Below are 23,143 nucleotides of genomic sequence, written 5' to 3' on the forward strand. Positions count from 1 at the left end.
AAGGCCTGGCTTGTGAAATTTCAGAGGGAAGATTAAAAATTCTTATCAGGGCTGTTGCTATTTTGATTGTAAAGATTCTGTGCACAGATAAACCATGTCTCCAAAGAACAAAACAAACAAACAAAAAAAACAAAACAAAAAAAAGATTCTGTAGTTTTGGTTAGCGTGAGCTGAAGAATCAGCTGTGAGTAAGAAGATGCCAGAACTACTAAAGTGAAACCTTTGCATTACTGGGACTATTGTTACTGGTTAGCTGGAGCTAAGAAATCAGTGGTGATTACAAAGAGACAAGCATCACTGAGGTGAACTCTTCTGGGATATGTTTTCTGAGAGCACAAAGAAGCTGTGTTCCAGAAATAGCCAAGATTGTACCTTGTGCTGCGGCAGAATTTGGTAATGTGTAAGAGTCACAAAGGTGGTACTGGTTTTGAAGGCATGAAGGGGTCATGAAGAGCAGCTGAGGCTTGGCACTGTGAAAGGCCATGGATGGCCATTGGTGAAGGTGCAGTCTCGGTTGCAATTGATGGCCCAGGACTGAAGGGGTCATGCAAAGGAATTGAGTCTTGGCACCATGAAGAGAGACTGTGAGAGGCTATTGGTAAAGCCTAGCTGCAGTGTTTTGGAGATGCCAGTGCCATAAGATGACCCAAGAACAGCAGCAGCAGTAGAATACAAGCCTCTGGAGCCTGGGAAACAAGGTGTGTGCTACAAAGGGCAGAGCTGGAGAAGTGACCCAAGTCCTTGGAGGAGCCCAGAAGATTATTAGTGTATCCCATACAATGGACTGTTAGAGTTTGATTTTGCTTTTGATCATGACTGTACTCTGATATTTTTTTCCTCTTAAAGTAAGAAATTATTTCAGTGGAGCCCACAGTTAAGACATGTTGAATTGTTAAAAGACTTTGAATTTTAAAAGAGATTGGACATTTTAAAGCGATTGAAATTTTAATATGTAAGAATTTGCAAAGACCATGGAACTTTTAAAGTTATTTAGACCTTGGGGATGAATAAGAAAGGGTTGAGGCTTAATAGTGATGTGTTTGTGTGTAAAGTTGACAAGGGGTCGATTGTGCTGGCTAGTTTTGTGTGTCAGCTTGACACAAGCTGGAGTTATCACAGAGAAAGGAGCTTCAGATGAGGAAATGCCTCCATGAGATCCAGCTGGAAGGCATTTTCTTAATTAGTGATTAATGGGGGAGGGCCCATTCCGTCCCTGGGCTGGTAGCCTTGGGTGCCACAAGAGAGCAGGCTGAGCAAGCTAGGGGAAGCAAAGCAGTAAGAAACATCCCTCCATGGCCTCTGCATCAACTCCTGCTTCCTGACCTGCTTGAGTTTCAGTCGTGACTTCCTTTGGTGATGAACAGCTATGTGGAAGTGTGAGCTGAATAAATCCCTTCCTCCCCAACTTGCTACACAGGTCTTTTAATATCCTAGGCAAACATTCAACCACTGAGGTATATTCTTAACCCTAAGGGGAAAAAGATTATACTGCCATGACCCTTGAGCTCAAATGGTAAAGCCAGCAGGACAATTTTCCCAAGTGCATATGCACAAACAAAACAACATATTACAGCTACAGGTTCCACTTTTCTTCAGTATCAAAGGCATTTGACTCCACCTCATTTGTGCTAAATGGTGTAGTTTTCATATACTTATTTCTGACGTAACATTTAGTGATAAAACAAATGTGGAGTTGAAGTATAGGAAAAGAGAAACTAGCATTCTCTCTGTGAAAGTCTGCATTATGATTTCCTTGTGCAGTTATTCAAGAGAAGCAAATAAGCCTAGGAATTGCAGTGACACATGGTGGCTCAGTTGGTCCTGGCTCAGAATGGAGTACTGCTGCAAAGCCATTGGAAACCTTTGGATGCTGTGCACTGGCTACTGTGTGGGAACAGCTTGCCAACTTGCAAACTCAAATCATCTGAAGGAATAATTAATTCTAGGAACAACCAACTTCATATGCTATAAATGAACACTGAAGAAAGAAATGTCAGAGTATGGCATCCCCATCTATAACTTTATACCCCAAAGGTGAGGACCAAAAGTGGGGTGACAGCCTTCAAAAATGTTTTATATATATCCTTACAGGGATGGCTAAAGCTGTAAATGTCTCCAATATTTTGAATATGAAATTAATGATAATAAGTAAAAATACTATCTTATAAGTACTTAGTAGTCAATCTCTAAAATGTATTCATATCAATTATTTAATTTTTCTTAAAGAGAACTTTATTAAATAGTTTAACCAGATAATAGTAAATACATTTTTAAATATGAAAATTATAGACAGGAGCACTTAACACTTTGTTTAAATAAAATTAATGTTCCAGATTTCTGTTTTAGTCACGTTTATAAATATTTCCTGAAGAACAAACAGCAATTAGAGATGACATAAAACCAAGCTTTGGGGATGAGCTGGATTTCCCATCTCCTGTCTATTGTATCCTAACAGAGTCTCCTGACAGAACCCTTTACCTCTGAGAGAAAGGGGAAGGAGGAGGCTTTGGTGAGATCTTGAGAATATTCTGAATTAAATCTTCATTCCCCTGGCTGTTTTCGTGAGTTACTCAAACTTTGTAATTGAGTAAGGAGGAGATGCAGTCTTCCTTATCAATTTGTTTCTTTGCCTTCTTCGGATCTGAGTGGGCCTTTTAACAAAGGGTGAGATTTTATGGTATGTGTTCCATGGGAGTTGCAAGTAATAGACTCCCTCACTGCCTACTTGGGCAGAAACAGGGATTGTGGTGTTTAGGGGCTTGGCCTTGGAAACCACTAAGCAGGATGGCTTGGGTTCTGATAAAGAAGGCAAACAACATGGAAGGACACTCGCTCTCTAGGAGAGTAGAAAGATGCGTCTGCTGCAGGTTTTAAGTGGTTTCCCTTCACACTCTCTCAAGCTCTCCAGATCACAGTTGAGGTCTCCTGCAGGTCTCTTACAACTACATAATTTCTAACCACTGAGGATTGTTTAAAATATTGTTGTCGTTTCAAGTGGAAATTCTGTATTTAATACACTTGTTTGATAAGACATAGCTTCAGAAGTCAGTGAGATATGCATCCATGTGCTTTGGTCTTACCACCACCTCCCAGAGATAATTCTAACTTTCTAGCATGAAGCTGATGAAGCAGTCAGAGTCCTCGGATGATCACCCACAATTCAAAAGAGGGAGGCTACTATATGTCTGGTCGTGTGGGTCCCTGACTGTGTCTGCTGATTGCCACAGAAGACAGATCTAAGGCAACTGGTATGAATGCTGTATGATTCTCTGAATGGTGCTATTATAGAAGCACAGCTGATTTATATTTCTGCAGTCTCTTGGGTAGGAGGTCATGCCAACTAGCCAGCTTGGGCCTCAGGCCAACTTCTGGAGCCTACACTGGGCTCTGCTAAAGGTTTGCCAGTGCCACTACACTGCACAGTGTTCTGATTTCCTGCCTTTGTATCTGTTATCTTCCATGGCTTGGTACTGCTGAATGTACAGCTCAACAAACTGCAGATGAGAGGCAACCACCTGGCCAGTTTCCAGAACAGTCCTCAAATCTCAAAGGCAGCCTTGTTTAAGTCCTTGGTCAACATGTAGAAAGGAAAAAGGCGCATACCTCTTCAAGCCTCTAATGACCTTTTTGCTCTATTTCCTCACCTAACTCATTATTTTGGATTAGCGGAAGCCAATATATATCAGGGCATGTCTCTTTGCTATTAGCTGCTTATGACCTAGTTTCCATTCAAAGAACACACTCATCAGAAGCTTTCCAGAAACCAGCAGCTGGGGGGGCCATCGGCAGGGCATAGTGGGGTCCCTGCCGGCTCATCGCCCTCAATTAGGAAATGTCCATATAAGAATCCTTGCACTTTCGACTTGGCCATGCTGAAAAATGCATCATATCTCTGTGAAGGAGAAGCAAGCGACACCCCAGAGCAGTCTGATGGGCAAGGTCACTTGCTGTGCTCTCCTGCTATTCAGAGTTCCCCCTGCCGAATGTCCCCAGGGGGGCTGTTTTGAACTGCAGGCACACCTGAGGAGGGATACCCTAGATCTAAAAGAGCTATGGAATCCCTGTCATATCTGCATGGCTTCCTTCCTTTTTTTTCAAGGGAATATACTTTTGGGATGAACAAAAAATGAACTAATTTAGAATCTTATTTGAGAGATTTCATCCAAATTCTTTCTGTTCAGGACCTAATTGGATGATTTGGGGTTACAGTAGAAAAGTCTAATTTGTCTCCCTGAGACAATTGCCCTCACTTAACACCCTGTCCTCTGAATTTCACCACAAAGAGTATTTTTGAAGGCATATTCAAATCTCACAATACAACCATTAGTAGAATCCAAGGTTCCCCTAGGTGTTGCTCTGCTGGCGCTGTCCAGGTCTGTAGACCTCACAAGTTCATGTGTTGAATCCCAAGCTGTAAGGTGGTATTAGTCCAGAGACTCGAGTTTTCAGCAGATGACTAGGTCATAGGGCTCTTCTCCCAGAAATAGGACAGAAGACTCGAGAGACTATCTCTGTGCATACACAGAGGAAGAGCCAGCCCCAGAAGCCAATTCTGTAGGTACCTTCAACTTGGATTATACAGCTTCCAGTACAGGGAGCAGAGCAATAATTTTCTGTTGTTTATAAATTACCTAGCCCAAAGAATTTTGTTATGGCAGCAAAAGCAGAGTAACATGGCCAACTTGGAAAGATGATAAACAGAGAGGAGGAAAGATCAAGCTCATCACTTAATTTCTCACACATGATTCAATGTGCCCCGCTTAGCTCTGTGTCCTGATTGCCAAGCCCACGAGTTTACATCTTCAACAGTCTCTGGCTGTGTCCTGATTGCCAAGTTTATGTCTTCAACAGCCTCTGGCTGGCCCAGAGTTCCTGCTGAGTGGCTGGCTGGATGTTCCCTCCCACTTGTCTGTTTTTGCTGAGTCGAAATCTCAGGAGCACATTTAATCTCTCATGAATCACAAAGTACCTCTCAGCTGGAAAAAACCAAACCCTTTTGTGCCAAAGTGCTGAGTATTCAATATTGCTGTTATATATGCATTCCTGTTTAAACCATACTTGTAGCAGAAAACATCGGTTCACTTCCGGGTTCCCTTCCACTCTTTCTCTTAGCTGTCACTCACAGTCCCCTCAGCATGACAGTTGCTCTTTGATACGTAAGCAGGAGCTAAGATTTGTGGTGTTTCCTGCTCTTATCATAATTAAAACTGGAGCATAAATATCAGCACCAATTACTGGCCTCATTAGGCTCAGTGTTCTTCCAAGGACATATTTCCTTTCACAGTAAACACAAGCTGCTTCTGCCCAACTATCTGATAACTGATGTGATGTGTGACACAAGCAAACTCCCAATAAATACTACAGAAAATACTCAGGGCATAGGCTGCAGTTACTCAGACTAAAGCTACATCTCTAGTGCCTGCTTACTAGGAACACTGTGTCAGTCAAGAGAAAAATCTCCTGGACGTCTTCATCTCTGGGGTGAATCTTCCATCCTAAAGGAAAACTGAGTTTGGCAAAAGTCAGTCCAAAGGGCCTTTTGCTGTATGTGAAGTAGAAGTGAGATTTTATTTTTGAGGGAGACTGCCAGAAGTCAAGTTGTTCTCTAAGTACTGTGTCTTTATTCAGCAAAAACTATCTTTGCATCTGGTCAGGGTAATGACTAGGAGATGAGCCTGAACGCGGGTTTGAAGCAGAAATCAACTTTGTTTACCCACCTGATCCCTTCTAAGAGGAAGTCTGAATTCTAAGTGGTAGTAAAAGTTCAAAGGCCTTCAATGTTGAGGAGGTAAAGAGGTAGAGGAGGAAGGCGGTGGCTGCTCTCTGTAAGGACAAGGCTTAGGAGTTCAGAAGCAATGAGGGGCAATTCTAACTCATTTTCCTTCTTGCTGTGTTATAAATCCCTTCTAATATCTACAATCCTCTAATAATGTTTTATAAAATGAATCTTTACCATGACTTGGAGGATTCATGACAACTCCCTGGCTACACTCTTTAATGGGCCACTGTGGGCAGCACAGTGGCCGCCTGGGAAGGTGGCTACGGAAAATGAGCCCGGAGTAGTTCTGCAGAAAGGAGTGGGCAGTCACAAACACAGCCAATGTCTTAATGTCGTCATCAGAGATCTCAGGAAGATGCCCTCACAAGATGCAAGGAGGGGAGTGTGGCAGAAGGCGTGGCACCCTGCCCAAGGGCCAGGTCCTTCAGGTGTGAGTGGGACCCCTGAAGACTGGAGGACATGGGGACAGACACCAGGCCTTTCTGCAGGACTGAAAACTAAGGTCAAACAGATGTGTCTTTTTTTGTCACCTGTTAACTCAGCCCTAGTCACCCTGTGAGGCTCTGTGGACTCTGTGACATTCCAAAGAAAGCTAATCTAAACTGTGGGTGATGTGCATGTCTCTTACCCTGTCATTCTCCCCACAGTCTGAGCTTAAAAAAAGATAAAAAAAAAAAAAATAAAAGTATTATTAAGTTCCGATTAATACACAGAATTATCTTTTTTTTTTCAGAATTATCTTTTTACCACGAGTTCTTTTTTTAATAAATGCTTTAAAGTCTATATAAGCACCCAAAGGCAATAAAAAAGTTTAAAGGTGCTTTGGCGCCTCTATTAACTTTACAGTCAGCTTCTACACTAAAGGTAGATTATTTTGTCACTGTGCATTTATTTGTTGCCAAGATACAGGTACACTTTGAAATTAACCTTAACTAGAGACAACAAAGGACACTTACTTTCTACTGGGACTCCATTTGTTAACCAGCTAATTCTGGGTTTCGGGTTGCCATTCGCTCTGCAGATGAGGGTCCCGTTCTCTCCCGGGGAAAGCACGAGGTTTTGAGGTGCCACAATCCAGTAGGGCGCCGCTTTATTGAAAGAAGAAACACAAACTTAGAAAAACATCTGACTCAGAAAGTATTGTAGATTAGCCAAAGATTACATTGGACTGTTGTAATAGATTATATGGGTTTTTAAAAAATAAATGAACTTGTTAGCATCATATTTTAGAATAAAGAAAAAACATAAGAATTGATTCCAATAATTCTATAGACTTTATAAAAAAGTAAGGAGAATCACATGAATTTGAGCTATGTAATTATAAAATAAAGAAACAATTTTAATACTTTTCAATTTTGAAAAGTTGCAAAGATAGATTACAGTGTCGCATACCCCTGCTCAGATTCCCTTAATATCACAGGTTTATACAGCCCGATTGTGACTACATACAAGACAGAACATGACCATTGCCATCTTCTGGATATGACATCATATCCACTGGCTGAGTTTGTTAGCCAGGAAGTTTCTTGGTCTCTCCTTTTCTTTCACGGTTTTGGCTCATTTGGAGAATTTTCCTTCATGATTTTTGGCACATTTGATAGACTGCCTTCAGTAAGTCTGTCTGATGCTTTCTAATGATTAACTCAAGGTTCGGGGTTGTAAGGATAGCACAGTGGTGATGCATCTTTTCTTATCACACCACTCCAAGAAAAGCATGAGACCACAGTGACTTATTAGCAATGTTCAGCCTCATCACTTGGTTAAGGTAGTATCCACCAGTGCTCCCAACTGTAAAATTATATGTCTTGTAACCTGTGTTCTATTCTTTGGCAGCTGCTCACTGGTACAGCCAATTACCCAGGAGAACTTAACTTCTATTTCCTCCAGGAAGGAAGATTGTTAGTGGATATACATTAAATATGTCCCAGCTGCTAGTTTTTTGTTTTTTTTGTTTGTTTATTTTTTATGGAGAGAAGAACACTTTGAAGCTATGCAAGTATACTGCTTCTCCTTAGAGTTGTGTTCACCCATCAATTTCAGAATTCCCCCTGGATCTTGCCCGTACTAGTTATCTATCTAGCATGTGGGACTATCATGATGCGTTTCTGGTTTTTACCATCTCATCTATGTTTGCTAATTTCTTCTGCGAGGAAGATGTGAACCAGTGGCTTTTTAATCTGGCCTGGATGCAATTACAATAGAAATGAGAAGATATATGACACCATGATTGTGGATATAAATTGAAACTTCTCATTACCGAAGAACATGATCAAAAGCACAGTAAACTGAAGTCTCAGAGCCTCCACAAAAGCCAGGGGAATGCGTTTGAGATCAAGATATACCTTTCACTGTGACAGAGATAGTATGATGGACAGCTCCCAATGTGTTTTTTGCTATGCACTGATAATTTCCAGAGTCTGCTTCGGAAACATGAGTGATCTGCAAGGTTTTCTTAAAGTTCCGATAAAACGTCCGGTTGACAGGAAGCGTTCCATCTTCTTTGATCCAGTAAATAACTGGAGTAGGTCTGAGAGAATAAATAAGTAATGATCTTACAAAGGAAGAAGAGTTCACCTGTGATGGCATTGCAGAGAGAATTTTCATGGACATTTATAATCTTATAATCAATTCTTCATGTAAAGATAATGGCAAACATACAGACCTTTTCATAAACATCACATTTTTATAAGTAATGCTCAGACCCTGTACTTGAGATGACTCCATTTTCAGGTAATTAGAACTATACTAACTTTTGACCTCAGTGATGCTGCACCCTAAGCATGGATTGCTTTACTCAAGGGACCTAATCTTTCCTTCAGCGTCCTGATCAGTAAGGGTGCTCTACAGATTTTTACTGTGTCAATCAAGAGTATTACTATTAAGATAATCATATTGATTAATATCAACTAGCATTACAAATATATAGTGAATCAACTCTCATGCACATCTGTGCCTCTGGACTGTCATATATATGTACAAATCAACCCGATGAAACCTACCATTTTATGACACACTGATAATGTGAATTAAAGGACTAATGATTAGAATTATTTTCTTTACTATTAGTGAAAATTTAAAATAACATTATTCTAGCTGATAATAGACCAGGTTAATACTATTCTAGTTCTCAATTTTACTCTCTTAAATAAGGAAAACCCAAACAAATAGCTTAAGAATGAAAAGCTTAATGAACACTGCTTGGAGTTAGATCTTTCTCAAAGGCTCAGACCTTCTCTTAAATTCTTCTCTGAGCTTGGTTCCCTGACTCCCTTGTTCCTTTGAATCTCCGGTTGTCTTAAAGAGGGTGGTTGTCTTGTATAACATCTTCAGAATTTACATGAAATAAAATCTTTAAATTGTTCCACATAAACATGTGTGTGCACACGCACATGCTCTGCCATGCATGTGTGGCGGTAAGACAGCAAGGAAGAAGGGCTGATCCAGGCCCTCGGGGTGTCCCTGGATTTGTTATCAGAGACGCAAGAGGGATTTAATGACAGTTTGTAACATGGGCTTTGCTTTGTTTGGATGAACAAGATGGCAGCATATAAATTTGATGAAGTGGTTTCTAAAATTAGCACACGCTATAAACATGCAGAGCTGTGGAAGATGTGAGATCAGTTTCAAAGTATTAGTCACATGTGGAATCTGACAACATGTGATGTTGCCTTACAGTTTTGACTCGTGTTTCAGATGAGGTGAGAGAGGGGCGGGGACAGACAGAGAGACACACAGTGTTATGGTTTACGCTGAGCAAAGCCACCGGTTGTTATGCAAGGAGCCTACTCTACTGACCAATCTCAGAGTCTCAGAGTCTGAGGGATGGTTTAATGCTTAACCTAAATGTCTCTGGTCTGTTAAAAAAAAAAAAAGTACAGTTTCAACCATGGACTCACGAGATTTCAACGTTTTAAATGCTTTCTTTTCTATTTCCAAATTACAGACACCAATTGCAAATAATAAATAAATAAAAAGAGTTTTGTTAAGTGTTTAAGCTGGAAATGTCATGTCAAATGTAATTAATGTAAGAAATGTAATTTCTTAATTCAGCCAGCAGAGGGTGCCAAGGACATTTAGAAGTATTTATTCTTGGATTAAGAAGGAAGCGTGTTCCTGGGATCCTAGTCAGGGCTGCAGTAACTGTGATCATTTAAAGACACTTGCTGTGTGCCAGGCATCACAGCAAGACAATCTAGAACCGTGCCTGACCCGTGGACCCACATTCACAGCTGTTCTTCTGTCTGCCCAAGGCCTTACTGGAATGCCTGCCAGTGGTGCATGGGCTTTGAAGTTTGCACAGATGAGCACCTCTGGCTTTCAGCTCTGCCCACAGGAAGGGACAGAAGGGACAGCGCCTCAGCTTTGAGGCCCTGAGGTGCACTGTGAGCTTTTGATGACAGACAGTAAGAGAGGGCAAGATTGCCAAAGAGTAAGGTATTCCAGGTGGCAGATCTTGAGAGTAATGAACTCCTCGCAGTTATTCCGCTTTCAAAGGCCTCCGCCCAGGAACACTCAACAAATGATCAAGGGTAAGTAGCTTGTGTTTTTTTTTAAAGCCACCAAATTCTGAGGTTGATCATTAGAAAGTAGCAAAATTCTAGCCCTTTATTACAGCACAGAGATCAGTGACCATAAGATGATTACAGATACAGATAACATACTGCAATACAGGCACTGTCACATCAAAATATGTTAGCCATAACACGCAATTCAAAGTTTACTCAGGAAATGTTTGTTAATTTTTTTTTTAATTTTGGTCAAATTGGAAGCATAAAACAATGGCTCTTCCTGGGGCAGTAATGCCTGTCAACCTTTTGATGAGATAAGATGTTGATAAGATAAACATCTGGACAGAACATGTTAACTCACAGGCCTTCTGCAATGCACTCCAGGGAAAGCACGTTTCCTCTTAGTTCCTCTTTGTGGCTTTCATTGCCCTCTGGAGTTAGAAATGTTGGTGGCCTCTCTTTACTAGATTTAGCTGCAAACAAGAACACCAATATAGATTAAAATTATGAGCATGTGTTTCTAAGAGCACAGCTGCTGTCAAAAGCTACCTAAAAGTCTACTCTCATTTCCAATCCATTGAAATTTGTTAAGTTAAGCATACATACTCTCCCCTTATACTTATCCAGTGTGCCAGGAAAAGAAACAATTTTGATTGCAGGGCCAAAGCAGTGTCAAGGACTCTTTGGTACAGGTCTTTAATTGGGTTAGGTTTTTATCAGTTTTCTGTGGGTTGGTAAACCTCCAAAATATCAACACAGCGATGTTAGCTCATCAAATTCCTTAAGAGTAGTTAGTGCTCAGGTCAACACACAAAGTGTCTTTTGAAAGATGTTAGGTGGGGTTTTTTGTTTGTTTGTTTTGTTTTTTTCAGCAGCAAATCATTATGGACAAAGTTTTTTTTGTTTATTTATTCTGGATATAACATTATAGCCCTTGCCACTGACTTATATCTCAAGATTCCTACACTGCAAGGTTTATGGAAAATAAAACAAAACTAGAGAATTTCTAAAGAGTTCTGGAAAATGATATGCCATGACTAAGGATTCACAGTAGAGGAGCTGAAGGAGCAACTTCATGGCAGAGTGTTTGTTTGGTATCGGTAAGGCTTTGTCCTCAGCTTTGGGAAAAAAGAAAAGTAATAGTTACAGAGCTGAACATATGGAAATCATTTTATTCGATGACAAAATAAAGAAGGTCTAACCCAGAGAGCTTAGAAATAGTTATACAAGACACCTTCTGTTTTATGGACTTTTAACAAATGTGACCTTATCTACTAAAGGCCTGAGGAAAATTTCAAGTGGAAATATCATAAGGTCTTTCACTGTTTCAACTACAATTGATACACTTGATATTTCTAAAACCAAATGAAAAGACAATGTGTAAATTTATCATTTCTCAAAAGAAAAATCTAAGGACCCAACATAGTATTGCTGGGGAAAAATTGTTTAATCTAAGGACCCAACATAGTATTGCTGGGGGAAATTTTGTTTACTTAAGGAATTTAGAGTTTGTTAGGGGACCTTACTCCTTTAAAATCACCTTGACAAGAGTCTTGAGGCCCATATTTGGGAGAACTATATTAAATAAGGGTGAGAGTTATATCTGCCATATTCTGAAATATTCATTTCTCAAAGGTAAAAACTAATGTAACAGAAATTCCATCTATGGGGAATTAAGAAGCCCTCACATCCAGAGCCTGTTATGGTTTAGTGACAGATTTTATGTTTGACAGCCTTAAGGAAATCAAATTTGTTTCAGTTTAATACAAAGAAACAGAATGATCTATTTTTAAAAGTTTCCTCCCACAGAAAACAGTGACCAGGTTTCTAACAAAGCTAAAAGCAACACAGTTGCTAATTCTGCTGAGTAATGTCTTGAAGAATTTAAAGAAGGTTAGATGATTAAGATGGAATGTACTCTATGTTAGTTACTGAAGGTTCTCATGAGTCAATATTCTAAGGGTTAATACGACCAATCAGTTTATATTGTAGGTCATGCAAAAAGTTTATAGACAGCACAAAGTATGAAAAATACAATTCTAAACACATATGACAGATTTTTTTCCCCAAAGCATATGAAATGGTTTACACAAAACTATAACAAGTTTAATTGTACGTACATCATGGAAAATGTTTCAGTGGCATGCTTGAAAGTTCACAGCTAAGTTTCTTAAGAAACACACATTGATACAGTGATATTAAACATGTAACTAGAAGTTTCCTAAAGAAACAAGGTTAAGCGGCCATGGAGGTGACGTTAGTGAACTAAAGTCTACAATGAAGGAGGGAATATCAGTTACAACCACTGTAACTCACCACCATAAAACTCAGTGTCACTCAAATTAGCAGCTATAGTCTCATTCAATTCATCCACTGAAATAAACAGAATATCATGAAGAGGGCAGAGAAGTAGGCAAGGGTCAAAAACCATTGGGCAACAGAAACAAAGGCATAACAGCTATGCTAAGCGCCATTCCTTTCAGGCAAGTACAGTGCTTGACATAACACTGGCTAACTCAGAATTCACTCTACCACCCACAACTGCAATTTGATCTACAGGACAAATGCCAATAAAAGGCATTGTGCGGCATAATGCATACAGCAATGCTCACAACACCATAGAGTCAGGAGTTTGCCAGGGAAACAGGAATGGCAATCGGTGGAAAATGTAAAAGACAATATTTAGGGTATGCCTGCTTTTTCTAGCATATACGCTAATGCTTTAGTGAGCCTTTGCAGGAATTTTCTTGGTCAATGAACTGATTTACCTTGGAGTCAGACTGTATTTAATTGTTGATAATTTGATTCACCTAAGTAAACACCATTGAAAGAGCCCCAGGAGGCTGAGCTCTTACCTGAAATCACCTTCAAAGAAATAGGTTGCTTCTGTTGGATGGTTTGAGTGTGATTAAATCTGGCATAGCAGATATAGTCTTCACGGGTGTCCTCTGGGAGGACATTGGAGAAGTACAGGTCTCCATTTAGTCCTTGGGAGACCCGCTCGCTCTGTGGAAGTCTTTGAAAGGCTAGGGGAAGACAGAGATACTCTGATCATTCTATCTTACAGTTACCATTCTCCATATCAGCAGGACAATCACCTACCAATACCCCTGTGAATGTCATCTGGAAAAAAGTACATTCATTCACTTCATTCACACATACAAACATATATATGTGTTTTTGTATGTGTGTGTGTGTGTGTATAGATATAGATATAGATATAGATCTTGACAGCTCTTTTAGTAAAAAAACAAACACTGGGCTTTTTGTTGTTGTTTTGTTTTGTTTTTTTTTTAAGATGTGAGACACACTGATACTACACTGGACCTATCCAATCCTAATTTAGAGGCTGAAGTAGAAATGGGAATAGAGTCATAAAGTGAAATGTTTCATTAAGAAAATAGAAACAGACAAACAAAGGTGCTCTGTAACAGGTTTGCATATTTCCCAGTATCTAAATTGGTCTCTGATTGCATACACATTAGAAAATACATCATCAAGTTTGTAAGGATATTAACATGAGTATCAAAAATTAGGCTCTGAGCAAGGAGTCAATCCCAGGAGATGTCCAGCCTTATGGGAGTTGATCTAATTAACAAACAAAGTAACACACCTGATTAACCAGAACAAGCAGTGGTGCCCAGTATTTGATGATCTGGACGGGGAGGTCAGGCCTGGCTTCCCTCACCTCATATACAGCTTATCTTATGACATAGTCCATCCTTTCCTCATATACACATAGTGGTCATTTCATTGTACTAACATTGGAGCTTCAGGAGGGAGGTGTGTGTGATCATATTGAAAGTATAGACAAGTGCCTAGCCTTTGGTTGAGGCTCCTTAAACACCTGGAAAGGCTACACAGACTTTCCAGTCTCCAAAATAACCATCCACTTTCAGGACCAGGGAAAGAGCTATCCTTATGCCTAGAGAGAGGATTTCCTATCTGACTGAGGATAGAGTGGGAGGCACTGATCACTACATGATGTTACAAATGACCATCAAAAAACACTGTGAGGCTCTGGACTCAGTTTCAAGTGAGAGGGAGTTGGAAAAGCTGTATACCCTAAAATGTCAGGCTGGATGTTATATCTACTGATGGGATTTCCTCAGGCTGGGTCAAGAATTGTGTTCTTCCTGCAGCAGATACCCAACCTAGTATTTCACAAAATGCAAAATCGTAGTTCGAACGCCTGTGGTCAGAGCTGAAAGCATATCACTGGTTAATTATGTTACTCAAGTTTCAATCAAGGTGGAGGTTTATAAAGTTCTAGTCTTAAAACTTTAATCCTCTTGACTAGGAATAGTTTTACAAAGCTGAGGAAGAGAACATAGAGAGCCAGGCAAAGCGATACATGCCTAAAATCCAAGCTATGAGGGAAAATGACCACAGGTTGAGGCAAGCCTGTGCTATATATCAGCTTCAACATCAGCCTGGGTTACACAGTGAGACCCCATCTCAGAAAAACAAAAAACATTTATTTAATAAATCCAAGGCAACAAAGACATATGTTTATTGTCATTTGCTTCTTCTCTTGAATTGCATAACTAATGGACTCCAGTAGCTCAAATTTAAGACAACAGAATATCAATGGGTGGGGGTCTGTTTGCCCTTTGGGTTTCTTTATATAATACTTGGAGAAAAGATATACAAATAGAAATATTTTTATGACGCATAAAGCATCAGTGCTGCGGGAATTCAGCTTTTGTTTTCACATTTCAGGTGCAAGGCCTGGTTCACTGCCATTTTAAAATTTATGAAACCATACATATTGCCAGCTGCATCATTCAGGAAGCATTAGTTACATACTCAGATTATTTAGAGTTCACATGGGACATATTTCTTTATTAAGCAGACAATAAATCATTTCTGAATAGGAAAGATTGGTGAATCTAATTTTGATGGTCATATTTGAAGACCATTATTCGCCAAGCTATAAATCACTCCTTTATATTGGATTTGTCTCGGATCCCCACAAAATCCATAATGGCGGCCACCTAAATACAGGAAGTATATATTTGCACATTTACTTGTGTATAGACTTGTTTGTCACTTCTTGCAACGCTTCCTTTGAGTCAACAATGAGCGTTAATTGTTAGAGTCCAATTTTCTCTTCAGGGAGGTTTGCAGCCTGTGGTGGCAGAGCAAGTCGGGTCTCTGGGAAGAGGGTATTTTGTGCAAATCATTTGCATGCATTCCCACCATACCATCTACAGGTAGGTCTCCTTCAAAGACAGAGAGGTCTCTTGTTATCAGACCGAGCGGTCACTCCCAGGCCTCATATTATCCATTAGCTGCACTCAATGGTAATCAATGTTGTCACACCCTGTGCTCTTGCCTGGTCTATGGAACGCCATTCTGCCTCTCGATTCCCTCTTACCTCAGTGACTGCTCCCTCTCACTTGCATTCCTGTGTTTCCCTTAACTTGTTGCAAGGCTCTTGGTCTCAGTCCCCGGAGTCTGTTATCTACCTCCAATCTCTCAATCCCTCATTCAGCCCACTAAGAATTCCTATCCTGCCGACTGTAGCGCAGACTCTTCCTCTGCCTCACAGTCTAACCTGTGCTGCGCAGATTGGCATGTGGATGTCGTGTACCTCTCACATCTCGAATCCTGGTTCCTTAGTTTGCAAGCCAAGCTGTGCGTCACCTCTACCATCACATGCTAACATAATAGCTTTGGCAGGACGTGGGGAGTATGGCAGAAGAATAAATGGTTCCATGAAGGGCAGGGTCAAAAGCAGACAAAACTGAAAAGCTCCAGCAACTAGTTTCATTTCTCCTTGCCCCAGAGTAAGTACTAGAAAGATTGAGAGGAAGAATTGATATGCCTCGGATGCTTGTAAACAAATTGACAGTCTATGTGATATTCTTAGAAAAAAATAACTGGCATGCAGTAAAGTCTGATTAAATATTACATGTTGCTGGAGATTTTAAAAAATGAAGATATGCTATAACCAAAGTAACTTGACTTCCTTTCCAACTAGCTGTTTTTTTTTTTTTTAAGATTTATTTATTTCCTATATGTGGGCACACTGTTGCTGTCTTCAGACACACCACTAGAGGGCATCGGATCCCCACTACAGATGATTGTGAGCTACCATGTGGTTGCTGAGAATTGAACTCAGGATCTCTAGAAGAAGAGTCAGAACTCTTAACCGCTGAGCCATCTCTTCAGCCCTCCTACTAGCTTTTGAGATTTGGTCGAGGATACTCCTATTTTTAAATCACTTTTTAGCCTCTAAATGTTGTATTCATCCCTGATTCCTCTCCTCACATTCCTTCTCTGGCTGAGGAGACTCTACCCTTAGACTATATTCGGAGTCTTTCCACTCTACTGAGACCTCCACAGCTTAAGTCACCATTAGCCACAGCCTGGATTACAACAATGCATATCTAATTGGTCTCTGCCCCACTCTCTCTTTCAAGTGCTGGGGATTGAACCTAGGGCTTTATAGATTCTAGACAAAGTGGTCTACCACTAAGCTACACGCTGAGCCACATCCCGGCCCCTCCCACTTCCCTTTTGTCCCACTTGCCCTTCACACATAAAGGCAATCCCAGTAACAATATTTTCTTTTTTTCTTTTTTTTTTTTTTTTGTTCTTTTTTTTTTTCCGAGACAGGGTTTCTCTGTGTAGCCCTGGCTGTCCTGGAACTCACTCTGTAGACCAGTTTGGCCTCTCAAACTCAAAAATCTACCTGCCTCTGCCTCTGCCTCCCAAGTGCTGGGATTAAAGGCATGTGTCACCACCACCCTGCCAGTGACAATATTTTCTGTTGCTGTCGATCTATAGCAGTGCATGGCATGATTAGTAAATAATGTTGTACTCTGCTTATTTCAGCAAGCAGCTATTTTTCTGAGCATCTGCATATCATTTTATAAGTACTTTATTATTCATAAGAGAAGTAAATTATTAAAACCACAAATAACTACAGGATAGTTGAAAAATCCTTAGTGTTAAGACTTACAGTTATCCATCCAAAATATTATGGCCGGTGGTAATCCAATTGGAGGCCTACATGGAAGAACTAATGATTGACCATTTCGGAGTATTATTGGTTCAAGTCTTTCCTTGGTCCACAAGGGCGACCCTGTTAAACAAAAACCAAAAACCTTCTGAGGTATTTTTTTGTGTGTGTGAAAATAAAAAGAAGACAACAGTACAAAGAAAGGCATTCAGAGATACTTGTGAACTTGTAACTTAGAATTTATATGCATTAAATAATGAGGAAATTACTTTCAAGTAAGGTGTTGGCGGTTTTGTTTTTTAAAAAACAATTATAGGAGAAAAAAGAAAAAAATCTGTATTGCAATTGCTAGTGGGACTCTAGCCACTAATCTATTGTCTAATGATTTATAGTAATACATCAGTAAGACATCGGCTTTGATACAGACATCATGTTCTCCACAAAGAATGGGAAAAACTTAAATATCAGTGGATTTATTCAGTAAGTAACTATACATACCTTTGGTTTTCATACAGTATTATACATTATACTTATAAGATTGGTAAGAGGATGTATATGATATATTAATGTCAAAAAGGTTGTAAAATAGCATCTCAGAATTAACTAGTTTTATAATACATCTTCATTAGGAAAGAAAAGTATTGACTAGAAATTATTTTTATGATATGAAAGACTCAATATAAACTTAAATGTCTTTATATATAATCTTAAATATTTTTTTTAAAACCACAACTATAAATGGTCATTGCTCTTTAAATAGAATTAAGGGTGTTATGAGGATTTTAGTACTGACCACTGCAAAAAGGGCCATCAATTTCAAGTAAAAAATTGAAACAACTGTTCAAAGAAATCACATAATTACCCATATCATAGGAATTATTTTCATCTTATGCTAGAAATAAATACCTAGATCAATTTAGGAAATAAACACCCATTTTAGCCTTGGCCTCTCATGTTGGACACATAGGATTAGCAAACACTGACAGGGGAGCTTGCTGCATCATTCGTAGAAAATAGAGAGGAGAAAATAACTTCACACAAGCCAAAGTGGAGCGCTGGAAGCAACACTCTTGCTTTCTTGTGGTCACACTTGGATACTGTGACAGATGATGAGGCTGAGAACACTCCTCTATAGGGTCATGTGTGGTTGACAAATCTCACTTACTAGATGGGCGGACAACAATGTTATTGGAGACGGCAGCTCCACGCTCGTTCCTTGCAGTGCACTGGTAGACTCCTTCATAGGTCTCTGCCTTCCCCTCACTCATGATGTTGATGACAAGGGTTCCTGAGCCAGGCTTCATGGTGACCAGAGGGTCCTTGTCTATGTCAAAATGAGTTCCGTTCCGAGTCCAGGAAAAGCTGCCCAACATATCAAGGATTAAGCTCGCTAATGATTGAGAAACAGGATTACATACATTACATACGCTTTGAAAAGCCTTAGGCGTTATTGAGTGCCAGGAAAAATTGTTAGATTTCAATATTTAGCCAAAGGTCTCGCGCCAAAATCATGACTCGGAAAAAAGGTGCCGTTTTTATATTTTGAGGCATATACTTCTTTAAATTCAGCTCAGATTTAACACAAGTTGCCTGCCATGTTTCCTAAGGAAACAAAAAACAACAAACAAAACAGGTTTTCAAGGCACAGTCTCTGAGCTGTATTAACATTTTTATTGCAAACTCCATTGTTCACACAGTTAAGCTGTCTATAAAGTGTGCTCTAAGCTGAAATGTACAAAATCAGTCTCCATAAGTGTTGTATTGTCTTCAGAGGGAAATTCATCAGTCTGTTTCAAATGACCAAAGTAAAAACTGGAGGCAGAGAGGAGAGTTAAAGCTTTGGAGTGTTTTAAATGTTAGTTTTTAAAAGTGCTAATTTTATGTAAGGTGTAGTTAAGGATTTTTAATTCTAAAAATAAGTATATAGTTTTTAGGTGGCATACCCACTTGTCAACCAAGATTAATTTTTCTCAGTTTTGTTATATAAAAGATGCCTTTAGTAAGTGCCACAGTGCTCCTATGATTAAATACTTCCTGATTGGTTTTACCTTGGTGATGGTAAGATGATGAAGAGGCACAAGGGTCAAACGTTCCTGTGTTTTCCAACTTGGATTTCTTTATTACTACTTATTCTTACAGTGTTCTTGTAAAAGCTAGGGCAGGAGATGGTAGTGGCACAGTCTATACGTACCATATGGACAGAGGCCAAAGACACTAGTACACATCAAATAGTACACAGGGCAGCTTCAGTCTCACAACAAACCCTCATTACCCCTAAGTAATGAGAAGTCCCGCCATACAAGTATGGAAGGCATTAACTAAGAATGAAGCAGAAGGACACATTGAGGCCCATTTGAAAAACGCTTTTCAGCAATATGATAGGGTTCCTGTTTTGGAGTAAAGCTTTGATGGAAATGTTGACATATACTGGTATCTAGAACCAGGTAGTTTTTTCTTAGGTGATAAAGACATATACATACATGTGTATATTATACATATACATATGTATATTCATGTGTATATATACTTGCAGAAAAATACCTAAAATATTCATCCTTTTATTATTTATAAATTATTGTGTCTAGTTATAATTTAAGAATCATACAAGTTAATTGTTATAATAGTTATTGAGAGTCTTATATTTTAACAACCAAACACCGTAGAATTCTCCACATTCCTGCACTAGCTGTAGTACCACTCTCTGTAGGGCTCGATAGTCCAATGAGATGGCCCTTCCCATCTTTATCATCTTTTGTTTAGACTGGATTATGAAGTGCTACTGCTGAGATCCACACGGTGAATCCTGAGAAGTGTGCAGAGGAGAGCCAGAATACCCATCGCTGGTATAGAGGTAGGAGAGTCCTTAGAAGACCTCAATTAAAATTATTCTTTTTCTTTTGGACATGTGGGGAAGACAAGCCCAGATAAAAAGGGGGTTGGGCTTGTTTTATTACATGAATAAAAACTATTGGAGTCAGAATCAGGATTAGAGTGTCTTTCCCTATCTCCTCACAAATTATAAGCACTTTACAGTAAGGCATGAATAGGAGAATGCAAAACTCTAGACTTTAGTAAATGAGCTGTTATTAATCTGAGAGATGAGACAATGAATCTATAACTGATACTTTAGAGATATGCAGAACCTAAGAAGAAAATTTAAAGACCTTTGAAGAGCTGAAATGAGCTGGGGAATTGGTTAGATAAACAAGAGCATGTGCTGCTACTCACACTGAGAACTATGCAACTAACAGAGAAAGTGTTCCATGTGGCCTCTCCTATTCTCTCAAAATTCCAAGCCTTCCTATATTCAGAGACTGCCTACTATTTTAAATGCTACTGAAAGCAGGAAATGTGCTTACCTTGGAGGAGGCTTTCCTTTGGCCTCGCACTGGATTACAATATTCTCCCGAGGGTCAATAATGTAGTCTTTTGGTGACTGTTGAGTGATGGTTGGAGGTTGTACCACTTAATTGCAAAAGAGAGAATAACGTAAAGAATTATGTGATTTACTGCTGTGATAGCGGCCACCTTTTCTAAACTAAAATCACTTGCCTTAGATTAAATATGTCACGATTATCCCCAGTTATTTGTTGTAGCAGTAAATCCTCTTTATGTCTTCAACTAAAACTCAGCTAAAGTTGGGAAGTCAAGGCACAACTTCCCTTTGGTAATATCACACACACACTTACAAAGTCCATTTTCCCAGGCCAAAAGTCTGGGAAAATAATTACTAATGCAAATCTAATGTTCAAAAGTTGTTTTTCTGATGTAACAATGAGAAATCAACGCTTCTTTCACTTCAAGCAATGCCTGTCAATAGAATTTATAAGATAGATTTGAATCTTTCTTAGGATTGAGTCACTGACACAGAGCTCTTTAGTATTCAAATGGTGTAAATTATATCTCAGGGAAACATACTTTTGACAAAACTCACGTTTAAAAGATTGTTAAATTGGAGCCTTAACATGCCTTATCAGAGCCAGGAGGTAGACAAATGAAGGATGAAGAGAAAACACTCTTATCTGGCTTAGTAATGAAATTAAAATTCTTTCTAGGAGACCTTGTCTCCATGTGCTCTTCAAAGTGTTACCTAGCCCTTTAGTGTGAAACTATAGAGCTAATTGTTTTGACCCAGAGCAATTCAATCTGAGGAAAGCCCATCTAGAGACTTTGTGCATGGTCTAAGTTGCCCTGAGACTACCATAGGCCCTTTGCTCTCATGAGATCAGGATTAGTTCCTTATACCTCTAGGATAGAATTGTTACCTGTAGTAGGTAGAGGCCAAGCATGTGTCTATATATCCCATGATGTCTAGGGCAGTTAGTTTCCTATGACTAAGGTTTACCTGGCCCCCAATGCAAAGGTGCTAGGGCATGCCCGGGACTGGGCAGTGAAGTGGCCCAGATTGCATTCCCCTGCACTTTGGACCCTCCTGCCTTTATCTTGTTGATTTCCAAAGCTAGTCAGCAGTTTTGTCTGAAGGTTAATGGTTGGCTGTTTTTCATTAGTTGGGAGACTTGGGCCTCAACTCCTGTAAGCCCTCAGAGGGGAAAGGAGTTTCAAGAGTTGGCTTGGCCGGCCACTGGGACTGGGAGAATTAGTAACTCACTTTGTGTAAAAATATCTAGTGGATGTCAACACTGGGATTGTTCAGTGGAACTTCAAGCATTCTTATTGGGCCAGCTTCATTTGTATTGATCAACCTTCAGATTCTAGGAGTACAGTATTTGGGATAATGAAAGGAATTCTTGAGGTTCTATTCTGTCAGAATGGTTAACATTTTGCTAAGGTAGAATGGATTCTTAGGGGTGATTCAATCCAGTTCATTGGGGGTGTTTTAGGGGGTGGATGAGGTGCCAGACATGCAAATTTTGTGGTTTAAAATGCAGAACTTCCCCTCCTGTGCCTGCAGCTGTACCAGGAGTTTGCCATCTGGAGGCACCTTTTTCAATACTGCTTAGGCCATACGGTAATTAACAAATGCTTTGTAGTAATAAGTGATTTACCAAGATTTGTCCATTTAACTCAACATCAAAGGAAAATGTCTGAAAACGGACCATCTTTTCACTGGATGATAAATACTACCCAGCTGTTAGAAACAGCAAACATTTTTGCTTATAAGGAAGTTTCCCAGGAACCATGTTATTTCAAAATAGTCTTCTAATTTTGGGGGCTTTTCTACTTAGAACACCTAGGATCATGGTTCTACCTAGTTCTGAAGCCTAAAGCCATTGAAGAGGAACTTGAATGAGACTTCTATATATTCCCAACTTCCAAACCTCTACAAAAACAAAACAAAACAAAACAAACAAACAAAAAAAAAAATACGTCTGTTCCAGTTGATAGCATTTAAAACAAAATAATGATCCTCCCTAAAAAAAAATTTTTTTTTAATTTTCTCATTGAGTTACATCAGATTTAAATACAGCTTGGATGTTAGTAGAATAGCAGCAGGTTGGCAAAAATAATATCAGAGTCTCCATAACTCATGCAGGTTATGAATTGCATTTGTACCTTAGCATTCAAACCAGGTGTGGGCTAGAGGAAGCAACATGCTTAGAAAACCACTAAGCACAAAACACGATTCTGTCGGTTTGCTTCACACTATTAACTCAAGAAACAAGGACATGGGCACATTCCCACACTGCCCACTAGTTTGCAGGAAGGCACTTACAGTCGTCAAGGAGCTTTGCTTTTTCCCATCAGAATCAGCACATGAGTGGGCAAAGAAGATTAAAGAAAACGAGATGTTAGTAGTGAGAATGTTAGCACCCTAAAGATAAAAGGGGGCACTCTGTCTACTTGGTTCGACCTTAAAAAAATAAAAAAGACATATTGTGCAAGCATATTGTTAAAATTGTGACATCATAAGAGAAAGAAAGTGGT

General features: G+C 39.5%; 1 protein-coding gene across 7 annotated transcripts in view; it reads right to left on the bottom strand.

The window, feature by feature from the left end:
• Nrcam (neuronal cell adhesion molecule) overlaps positions 1-20,722 on the bottom strand; it is a 62,701-nt gene extending 41,979 nt beyond the window's left edge. For 5 of the 7 annotated variants that reach the window (XM_052184726.1, XM_052184721.1, XM_052184722.1 and 2 more), the window contains exons 1-8: positions 20,617-20,722; positions 18,423-18,619; positions 17,258-17,380; positions 13,143-13,313; positions 12,604-12,660; positions 10,649-10,760; positions 8,122-8,306; positions 6,736-6,867 (exon numbers count right to left, since the gene is read on the bottom strand). In XM_052184726.1, coding sequence (XP_052040686.1) covers positions 6,736-6,867; positions 8,122-8,306; positions 10,649-10,760; positions 12,604-12,660; positions 13,143-13,313; positions 17,258-17,380; positions 18,423-18,561 — 919 coding nt within the window. In that variant the 5' untranslated portion in view covers positions 18,562-18,619; positions 20,617-20,722. The remainder of the gene's footprint in view (positions 1-6,735; positions 6,868-8,121; positions 8,307-10,648; positions 10,761-12,603; positions 12,661-13,142; positions 13,314-17,257; positions 17,381-18,422; positions 18,620-20,616) is intronic. The other 2 variants (XM_052184723.1, XM_052184725.1) reach the window with 2 other exon arrangements.
• Between the last annotated feature and the right edge of the window lie 2,421 nt (positions 20,723-23,143).

The sequence above is a fragment of the Apodemus sylvaticus genome, chromosome 6 (assembly GCF_947179515.1).
Source record: "Apodemus sylvaticus chromosome 6, mApoSyl1.1, whole genome shotgun sequence".
Lineage (NCBI taxonomy): Eukaryota > Metazoa > Chordata > Mammalia > Rodentia > Muridae > Apodemus > Apodemus sylvaticus.